The following is an 11,178-nucleotide window of genomic DNA, read 5'->3' as shown; positions in this document are numbered from 1 at the left end:
AAGTGAGCAAATGTTCTTTAGACCTTCACAATAATATACTTAAATATATATATATGCTTAAATTCTCAAAAAAATGTTTATAACGTCCTTTTTTAATTGTTCAAATACCAAATATACCTTGACACAAACAGTGGAGACTCTCTTTACATCACTGCAGACGTTGACATCCCTGGTCTTCCTTATCTACACTCCTAGGGGTTCAGCCAATCAGTATTCAGGAAAATAATGGCGCTCCTGGATTGGCTGCTTTGCTAATGCCAGCAAATAGTGTGTAAAAATGTACAGTATTTCAACCTCCCAAGCTGCATTTTTGAAAACAAATATTTAAATATTTGTTAAAAAAATGAGAATAGGCAGATTTTCTGTAAATTATTTAATCTTATGTTTCACAGAAAATCTGTACTTTTATTTATCTATATCTAGAATAGAAAAAAAAAGATTAGGTAACTGAAGCATGCACTTTCAACTTAGGCAAACATATTACAATTGAAAAATAAAAATAAAGACTACAGAGAGAAATTTACAAAATGGAAACAATAATTATGCATATTTGTAAAAAATGGCAAGCCTAAATTAAAATAAATAATCTAGAAAATACACAAGATGTGAATATTTCTGTAAAGAAACATGACAACAAAACAGATTTACAAGGAATTAAATGAGTTTCCTTCTTTCTGTAGGTTATTACTTCCAAATTAACATTTGTTACACAGATTTCAATCTTTCCACTTTGATCAGCCATGTCTGCCTCATTGTGCTCTGGTTCTCACAGATATGTGCACAAAAAGGGAAATCTCTGGGTACTTACTCCCTGATCTTGTTTTTTTTTTACTCACAAGAACTTCTGTAGTTTACAGAGCCCTCCAGGGGACATGGGGATTTTTTTTCTTTTGCGTTCCCTCGCAATACTTTTGTGTTCCCTTGCAATACTTTTGCGTTCCCTCGCAATAATCTACTTATCAGTTCATGCAGCATAATTGAATACTGTAAGACTTATTAACGGTGGCCACCGTACTTACAAGCTTATAAGGTTTTTCCATGTACTATTGAGTTATTATCACGGGGTAATCAGTCATCTGATTGTGTCTCTGTTGTGTTTGTTTTATTATTCTAAAACACAACAAACTAATGATGGTAGAGAGCCGCACTGAGTTAACTCTGGGAATCTCATCTGTCCGCGTATCAATCAACTCCTAACCTCTTCTTTGTTCTGTCACAATTATCAATTTATTTAATTTTTATTATCATGCTCCAAACTTTGCGAGGACTGACCACCTCGCTCACCCGCTTCCTCACACACACAGAGCCAGCAGCCGGTATCCTTCCCATTCATACTTGATGACAGTCAACACGCCCACCACCAGGTGTAAAGCCGTGGCTCCTGTCATATCAATAATTACTTATTTCATTCATATGGCTCTTACAGAGCCTCAGTGAAAACGTGTTCATTATTATTAACGCTTTGGTGCAAAAAACTGATTGAAAATCAATTTATTTACTGCATGTTTATGTCTGTTAAGGCTCAGATGGAACGGCACTGAAAGCAGCTCTTTAAACCATTCAGACAAACCCAACAGAGACACAATCAGATGACTTATTACCCCATGACAGTAACTCAATAGTCCATGGAAAAACCTTATAAGCTTGTATTAAAGCAGAAAGTATGGCGGCCACCGTAAGAAAGGCTTACAGTATCAATTATTATCAGTAGATTATTGCGAGGGAATGCAAAACTTTTGGGGGGGAACGTAAAAGTATTGCGAGGGAACGCAAAAGAAAAAAAATTCCCCATGTCCCCTGGAGGGCTCCGTAGTAGTGAAAAGGTGAAGGTCATGGATTTAATAAATATTACCAGGCAGTAAGCAGGTTTTATAAAGAGATGAGTGCAGCTATGATCAATAAGTGCATTGCCCTGAATTACAATCTGTGTGTAACAAACGACCCGGTTCAGGTTTGGCGTCCTCAGTCCCCCATCAGTCAGCTGGCCTTTAATGCATGACCTCCTGACGTCTCTCTGATGTACGATGATGGATCCGGTGCATCCTTTTTGCCAGCTGAGATGGCCTAATTTGTCACATTACATAGGTGCTGTGCTGAGACTAATTCCCTTCCCTCATTTATTTGCGCTATTATTAATATTGCAGGCGCTGCACTTTACGTGATGTCAGAATGTGGGATAACAGCAAAGTGGTTAACCAACCAACACACAGTGTGGAGTTAAAGTGCTGTGAATGGAACCACTTTAACTAAACATTCATGATGCAAATTCTAAAGCCTGTCATAATGTGTCACTTTATCATTATTTGCCCTAAAAAACAACGGTATCCATAAAAAGACAATTAGCATCCACTTTACGTAATTTTCATATAATCTAATGATCACATACACTTGGGGACTTTGCCCATGTCACAGCTGTTTGAAACAGTAATGAAATTGAAAGTGGCTTTACCTTCACATTGTCCATAAATATTACGCAATTTCGACCTGAATTACCGAAAGACATGGCACTGTACCACCACAAAGGGGATTATACGACAGCAACAGATGCCCAATTTTTACCTGTGATGTCATTGGTCAATTGTTGGATCATAACGCAAAGCCAGTGACAACAGAAATCTGTAAAGGATTCAAAGCCAAAATTGCGGCAATTAAAACTGGCTCAGTTGAAGAGGGAACCGGTTTCAAAGGAGATTTAGGATGCTGGTCTGTTTCGTCCTCAATGCTTAAGGCAAAATGAGTTTTGCAAAACATACACAGTCATCACAAACTGACAGAAAAGACAAATGAAAAAACATTGAACGTCCTGGTTCAGAAGTACAGAACCAGTGTGACCAGAGGTAAAGGCAGCAGCTGCTCCCTAAATGTCTCCTTCCTGAAGGGAGTCTTACCTAAACAGATAAGATCTGAGCCAGTAGTACAATCTATGAGATGAAAAATAAGATACTTCTAGTTAATAGTAGCATCAGCTCCTTCAATGGGAGAGAGAAAATGTTACATACAAAAAGACATGACATCACATATAGAGAAAGAACATGAAGGCAGAAATTGACAGAAACACAGAGAGGTGACACAGTGAGCGAAGGGGAACATTGTTTGTCACACACATGCCAGTTTTAGCCCAGTGATGGACAGCCGACCTGTCCTGGGTGTACACACCCTCTCATTCTGTGCTTGCTGGAATTTACCACCAACTCCCTGCAACCTTGAGCTGGATTAAGCGGGTATAGAATATGGATGGGGAACATTTGCATCAGAATTTGGTGTTCTGAAGTGATGTAACAGTCAGTCAGTCAGCACTCGGTATTGAAGCCAACATTCAATTTTAGCTCCTCTTCAACACAGTTTGTAAAAAGACTTTGTAGTTCATTGCCCCAGTATTACACAACTAGTAAAAAAAATTAAATGTCAGAGCCTAAAAAGACCTTTAAAACTTGGACATTTGGAGTTTGTACCCCAGATTTCAACTTCATGTCAGGAGAAATTATTCTCTTGTCTAAAATCTCATTTTATTTTCATAAATAAATGAAAGGTGGACATAGACGTCCTGCAGCCCTTCTTTTGGGATTTCTGTATGTAAGTCATTGTCAAAGGGGGAAAAAAAAGACATTTAAAAAAACACATAAAGACAATGATTGTTTGAGATATTTCAGTTAGTTTGAGATTGATTCAGTGTAAGGATGCCTTAATGTGGCAGTGCTTATATGGTGAGTCACTGTCCGTTCATGCTTCACTTGGAACATGTTGTGTAGTTTGGAAAATAAGACTTTCCTTCCGTGATCAATTTGCAGCTCAGTTGGATTGAACCATTAAATAAACAGTTTAAAAAGTGGTGTGAACATTAAACCACATTAACTTTGCTTCAGTAAAACAAGTTCTGCATGGTATATTTCGGATATCTTGTCTGTTTGGCATACAGTTATTGTGACTCATGACTGGATGTTGTTTATACGTTTTTTTCCCTCCCAGACAAATCCAAGGGAGAACCCCCGGGACCTTTGTTTGCCTGCTTTGCACCCAACAGCTGTTCTGCTGGCAAACAGTTCAATATTTGCAGTTTGAATTTAGAAGATCCCAAGGGCTGTCACACTGTAGCAGCTGCCAGAGCCCCTAAAGGAAAAATGAAAAACTCACGAACACTCCCCATCCAAACTTTAGACAAACACAGAATTCAAACAGACGCTCTGAAACCACACTAAGTGCAAAGACCAGGCTCTGTTGTTTTGTTCCAGCCGTTTTAATTGGGGATTTGGGACAGGCTCTTGTCTTTCTCACTGTGATGAGCTAAAAATAGTCACTGACAAGTGTCAGAAAGCCCCGTCGGGTTCAGACTGTGCATTCTCAGTCCGGACAGAGCAGCTCGGCACAGGGAGTCATGCTCAGGGCATATCAAGTCAAAAGGAAACAAAGCGGTTTGAATGTGGGGCTCCAGTAAGGTCATGTTCCTATTTAATGGACCTGTTGCAAAGGAAACCCTTGCCTCAAGAATCCATCTCAGTAATTGCACTCTTGAACATTTGTCACAGTTTTTCCACATTTCGCTGCAAGTGACTTAGTAACAAGGAGCACCAGGGAATGACAGATAAGGCAGCACTTAAAGAAGAAATGCTCAGAGAGAGTCTTTTATTCTCAAACTAATGAGGCCATAATGCTGGCAATAAGAGCAGGCTGATTTAACAGAGAATCGCAGCACCTTGCTTCCTCCTGGCAGAACCACAGCAGAGAATATGAGCACTGAGAAATGAGCAGCAGAAGCATTTCATCTGTTTCATTTCTTTTAACTTTTTTAAATGCATTTTTTTAAGTGTGCTAAATGTTGAACTCTTAATGACTCATCTTAAAAAAAGAAGAAACACTAATTAATTTCACCATTATTCCTTATTACACAAAGATGAAGATTATCGTTAGATAAAGAGATGCACAAAGAAATGTTGTAGACCCCAGTCTGCGTTCTGGCCCTGAAGGCAGGCCAAACATTTGGTGGCGAATGGCCAGAGACTGATGTAATGCGATAACTGGCCCGAGCTGAGGGGCTTGATGAGTTTTGTCTGATGAAAGAGCAGAGAGAACAAATTGGAAAAGTCATTTGGAGAATGTCCTATAAATAAGCAACAAAAAAAGTTAAACTAAAATGGTTTTCAGGACAGGTCTCATGATATTCTCTTCTGCAGTAAAACAAAGTTTTTATTATCAAGTGGTTAGCCGTTTTTGCGTGTGTTTCTTCAGGAATTAAGATTTCCTCTTTTATTCCAAGGACATCTAATGTTATTGTGTAAAAAGTCCTGCCAGACATGGAATTAAAGGTGATTTGTATCTTCTATAGCACCCTAATGGACCTGAGATTTAAAAAGGGACATAAAATAACATTCTTATTTTAAGACTTTGGGGCAGTACTGACACATATTCCGAACATTGAGGTAGGGAATGTGTTGAGAGAAGAGAGGAAGACCTGCAGCAAAAGTCTTCAGGTCAGAAATCAAATGAATAATTCCATCCAATAATCTCATGGTATATGGGGTGCCCTGTCTGCCACTAGATCTGGCACCAACCTCAAGCTCTGATTCTTGTCCTATGACATTTTATAAAGATGCAGCAAATAGATAAAGCAATCTTTGACTGTCTGGCTGTTTGCCTCAACACATTCTCTGAGTATCATCAAATCGGCCCTTTCCTTTGTTTGCTTCTCTTCAGGTGACCCCACAGCTTTTCTGTTGGGGTCAGCTCTGGGCACTCAGATGAGAGAGGGTTAATTATGTGTCCACGTAAACATTTCTGTGATAATTGGCCTCATGTTGTGGATAAATGTCCTGTTGAAATACTGAGTGGTGACAATTTTTTTAACCTTTCTACCAGAGATAAGTTTTTATTTTATTTTATTTTTTATATTCTGGTATTTATAAGCATTCTTAGTCTTATATTTGTCCTAATATAGGTAACATAGGTGCTGGTTGACATACATGGCTTTCATGTTGACGTCGGAAGAGAGAAGAAAACAAATATATCACTGTACTTTACTTATTTACTGTGTGGCTAGCTCCATGGCTAGCTCACTGTGTCTTACTCTGCAGTTGTGGAGTCACAATATCTGGGAACATGAGCGCCCCCAGCGGTGAGGCAAGAGACCTGCCTGCCTCACCTCGAGTCTGTTCTCTGCCGTTTCTTATCGCTCCTCCGCACACAAAACATGATGCACACACAGTTGGAGACAAAAAACACTGTACATTATATACATAAGCTAAAATATGGAAAATCAGTCCGAATATTAAATGTTTTTTGTGTTAATTGCCGGCGTAAAGACAGGACGAACATGCTGTCATATAATGGCAGCCAGTGCAGTTAGCGAGAGGTTGTGCAATCCCAGGTGAGGTTCAGCTCACTGCTGCCTCACCGGCTTCGCTTCTGAGCATTTTAATGGGAATTTCAAAAATCCAGCGATTTTGAAGAAAAAATAATACGAATTGGTATAAATGATTGTATTATTATTTTCCATGATGATTCGACCGCACGTCACTGATGTGTGTGTGTGTATATATATATATATATATATATATATATATGTAACACTTCAGATTTATCTTAATGTTTGATTAAGTAACTGCAATAAAAAAACATTTCTCTAAATTTTTCAGAAAATTTGTTTCTAAATTCTAAAAATGAAAAATGTTTTCATGTCACATTATTAGACATTAGTGGAGAGGTTGCTTGTTTTGCAACCTCTCCATTTTCAATCTCGATCAGCTATGGAAACAGCAAATGACTGTGTAATAAGAAGTAGTTAAAATAATTAACACCGTAATGTGAAACTCTTGACTTTGCTCCTTGCAGGGTGAGAAATAAATGACAAAATTCCAAATGCATTTCTCTCACCCATCCTGTCCCCCTTTTGATTTGATGGAAGGGGTCGGTCCCTGCTGTGGCTCAATGTGATGACCTTTGTGTGGACTGCAGCTTTATGACGCGTGTAAAAAAACTGAGAGAAGGAGTGGTCCTGATCCAAGATGAGCTGAAAGGGCTCAGCAACTGGCCCTGTCTGAGATTTCACACACCTGCCAGGCTCCGTCTCTGACAACTTAGTTAGGAAAGGCATTTTAAGCTCATTTAAACCCATCGGTTTTAAAGAGCTGCTCTTTGTTATTGACAATCTATTAAGTGCTGTAGTAGAGTACTGGTTTTTAAGGAGATATTTTATTTTTATTTTTTTAAATCAAGGCCTGCACAGCACTTGGGTCTCCTCATATTAGAGAAGGTCATACCTAATAATAAAAATATATTTGTATTGTTGAGCCTGAATTGACTGATAAGTCAAGCTGTTGTCAGTGTGGAGCAGCTGTAAATGGCTACTTGTCACCATCTTAGGGGAGGGTTGTATAAAAGTCCCTTTGGGTTTGCCAGCACTTTGATGTATAACTCAACCACAAGTGCAGTGAGTTTAAAAGTGCAAGTCTTGGCTCGTGAGTCAGCACTCCCTCCCAGTTGGTATAAGAAGTGTTTGCTTGGAGAACAGCGATGAGACAAAGCCTGCACAGCTCTGGGAGGGTTGGTAGCTGTCACTAAAAGGAAAGGCTGCAGCGAAGCTGGGGCAACACTCTGGGAATGGACTGATGCCTGATGTTGAAGTTTAAGAAGCTTCGGCTGCTCCAGGTTAGATTTAAACTGCTTCTAGAATATTTCATTTTATAATTTTGGGACTTTGAAGTGTGTTTTTGGAAGCTATATGTTGATTCTTTATAATTGGATATATTGGTCAATAAGTGTTGCTTATGTTTATGGTTTAAATTGTGAGATTTTGTTTCACTTTACTGATACAATTCAATTCCTGAAGCTTTGTTGTATTTCAGCCAGACATTCCAGTGGTTGTTTTAAGGGAAGTACACATTTACATTTTTTCTTCTCATTACATTTGTATGCTGCTGACAAGGTCAGACACTTCAAGAACATTTCCATATGAATGTGTTTCTTTACTGTTTGAGCGTTTTTCACACTACATTGTTATTGGTTTTGTTTTTTTGTTGCTTTTTGCATGAAATTCTGTAGACACTTTGGACTGTATCAAAACTTTGGTCTGCATTTTCTTTTCTGTATCTTGGGCATCATATCACTCTCAGTTGCCTTTGTAAACTTGGAATTGGCATTATTATGAACAATTTTTTCAGTCAAGAAAAAAAAGTCATAATTGTGCACAAAAATAAGTTTGACTTATAATCAACGAGAGATATGTCATGAGCACAATTTTTTAATTTTTGTCATATCAAAAGACAGAAGTCATTTATTTCATATAGTTATAATTGCTTTTTTCTTGGGATCATATAGTTATAGTTGCTTTTTTCTTGGGATCAGAAGGTTAGAATCGTTGCCAATTGGACTGTGAAACATTTGGTTACCCTTAATTTGAGCTCTGCTGTAGTTGTACTTCAGCCCTTCGTGTAGCAGAGTGCTGCAAAATGAATCATTTAGCACTTAAGGGAAAACAGAATGCTTAGAAGGCTGCATTTGTTTCATGCTTTTAACTTATCTTATTTGTCACAGTTTTAATTTAGAGACCTAATGAGATGGACAGGGTTTGTACGTTTTCTGTTTATTCTAAGAAAGTTTGCAGCCTTTTCACTGAAAGATTAAACTTGTGTGTACGAAAACGTATAAATTCTGTTTCTGAGTCTTTAATCATTTTGCACTTTACTTAGGCTTGTTTTTCTTCTTCATTTTTTAATCTAGGACACATTGGAAGAAATGCTTTTGAACCAGAAAACTTCCCGACCGAGGACCTAAATCAGCCATGGTTCCTGCATAACTGGTTATGAAAATCTGCACTGCAAGTCTGAAACGGTTTGTATTTACACTTTGCTCATTTTTTTAATATAAAGGATCCTCTGATCATGCAGTGACATTGTGTTTGTCTCTCTTCAGGCAGGGCGTAAGATGTTTGTGGAGTCAGCTGTCCGATGGTGGGTGTGGAGCATCCTGCTACAGTTTGGTCTGGGTGTATCTGCAGGAGGCTGCCCTTCACGGTGTACGTGCCGACCTGAGGCAAGAGAAGCTGTCTGCTCTGGGAAATATTTGACTTCTGTGCCAGAGGGTGTTTCCAACGACGCCAGACGTTTGGATTTATCCCGCAATAGGATTAAAACTGTGGGACGTCGTCAGTTCTCTGGCCTCCTGCAACTTCAGGAGTTGGACCTCAGTGATAATGTAATCTCCATGATTGAAGTAGAGGCTTTTTTGGGCCTCAGGAATCTTAGGACACTTCGAATTAAAAACAACCGTCTCAAGATCCTCCCAGTGGGAGTGTTTTCTGGCTTGTCGAGTCTGCGCTATGTGGACTTGAGCCAGAATGAGATTCTTGTTTTTCTGGACTATACATTCAAAGAAATGGTCAACCTGCAAACGCTGGAAACTGGGGAGAATGACCTTGTCTTCATCTCACAAAGAGCTTTCTTTGGTCTGCAGAATCTGCAAGAGCTCAACTTAGACCGGAGCAACCTGACCTCCGTTCCCACCGAAGCCTTGTCTCAACTCCAGAGTCTGGCCCAACTTCGCATGATACGCCTAACTATTTCTGCACTACCCAACAATGCTTTTCGACGACTCCATCGTTTGCGAAGTCTCGTGATCTCAAACTGGCCAGCATTAGACTCAATTGCCACCAACAGTCTAATTGGTCTTAATTTGACCTCACTTGTCATCAGTAGTTGCAACCTAAGCTCAATTCCTTATGCAGCCCTTCGTCATCTAGTGTACCTACGCTTTCTAGACTTGTCCTACAACCCTATCACTGTCATCCAAGGTAACCTACTGGGGGATCTACTGAGACTCCAGGAGTTGCATCTTGCCGGGTCAAGTCTGCTACAAATAGAGCGAGGAGCCTTCAGGGGTCTGTCCTTCTTTCGCATGCTTAATGTGACATCAAATCAGCTCACTACTTTGGAGGAGAGTGCTTTCCATTCTGTGGGGAACCTTCAGGTGTTGCGGTTGGACGGGAATCCCCTTGCATGTGATTGTCGGCTTCTGTGGGTGGTCCGTCGCAGGCTGCGCTTGAACTTTGATGGACATCAGCCCACTTGCTCTTCTCCTGATAAGGTGAAACATCGAGAATTCAGAGAGTTCTCAGAAAAAGAACTCCCAAAGCTGTTCACCTGTCGCCCTGCTCGTGTCTTGGACCGCAGGCCGCAGGAGGCAAGAGTGGAAGAGGGTACCACCGTTCTGTTTTCCTGCAAGGTCGATGGGGATCCATTACCAGTTATCACCTGGATTTCCTCCCAGAAGACTGTGATCTCTACTTCGGGAAGAATCAGAGTTTTACAGAATGGTACTCTGGAGGTGCGATTTGCTCAGGTTCAGGACAGTGGTACATACCAGTGCCTGGCAGGCAATGCAGCGGGCAATGACAGCCTGACTGTGGGTTTATATGTGAAGGGGCTTCCACGTAACAGATCCATCCCCTTGTTCACAGAAGAAGGTTGGGTTGAACCTTCAACTGCCCAAGCTGCCAACTCCTCAGCTCAAATGGCCAAGCCATATCCCTTTGACGCCAAGACCCTGATAATTGCCACTACCATGGGATTTCTGTCATTCCTCAGTTCTGTGGCCATCTGTTTCGTCTTCATGTTTTTCTGGAGTCAGAGCAAAGGTCAGATCAAGCACACAGCAACTATTGACTTTGTTCCTCGCTCTTCTGTTGGTGGAGGAGGAGGGGATGGAGGTGATGGGGGCAGGTTTACTATGAAACTTATTTAAAGAGATATAAGGTGATGAGAGCAGTCTCTGAATGAAGTACTTCCACTATATGGCTCAAAGACAGCAACCAGAGTTGAAATGGTCCTTAAGAAAGCAGTTAGGGTATATTTTTGATCATGCTAGTCTCTCTGTGAGTCTTAGAGCAGAAAATTATATCAGTGGCTTCTTTTCTGTGTCATTTGAGGAAATAAAATACATTTGCTTTGCATTTTTTTAACACATCATACTTTTAATCAGCATGTGCTTACTACAGCTTTTGGGGATTTTTTTATAAAAAAAAAATAATTAACATTATCATAGGTTTAACTTCTCTTTTATTAAGCTGTGATAAATTTGAAACATCTACTGCTTTAAAAATATAAACCAGACCTGAAGCTGTTTAATTGTTCTTATCTTCACATGCCAGAACTGACTTATCAATTTTACACTGACTTTAATTCTAAAACAATA

At 39.7% G+C, this 11,178-nt stretch overlaps 1 protein-coding gene across 4 annotated transcripts in view; it reads left to right on the top strand.

The window, feature by feature from the left end:
• Nucleotides 1-11,166, top strand: part of lingo4b (leucine rich repeat and Ig domain containing 4b) — a 19,003-nt gene extending 7,837 nt beyond the window's left edge. The window contains exons 1-4 of one of the 4 annotated variants that reach the window (XM_008430871.2): nt 6,836-7,638; nt 7,840-7,915; nt 8,710-8,820; nt 8,902-11,166. In XM_008430871.2, the coding sequence (XP_008429093.1) occupies nt 8,914-10,728 (1,815 nt within the window). In that variant the 5' untranslated portion in view covers nt 6,836-7,638; nt 7,840-7,915; nt 8,710-8,820; nt 8,902-8,913 and the 3' untranslated portion in view covers nt 10,729-11,166. Of the gene's footprint in view, nt 1-6,835; nt 7,639-7,835; nt 7,916-8,709; nt 8,821-8,901 lie in introns of those variants that run through there. The other 3 variants (XM_008430872.2, XM_008430869.2, XM_008430868.2) reach the window with 3 other exon arrangements.
• Nucleotides 11,167-11,178: the final 12 nt, after the last annotated feature.

The sequence above is a fragment of the Poecilia reticulata genome, linkage group LG16 (assembly GCF_000633615.1).
Source record: "Poecilia reticulata strain Guanapo linkage group LG16, Guppy_female_1.0+MT, whole genome shotgun sequence".
Lineage (NCBI taxonomy): Eukaryota > Metazoa > Chordata > Actinopteri > Cyprinodontiformes > Poeciliidae > Poecilia > Poecilia reticulata.
This window is presented reverse-complemented; position numbering and strand designations above follow the sequence as displayed.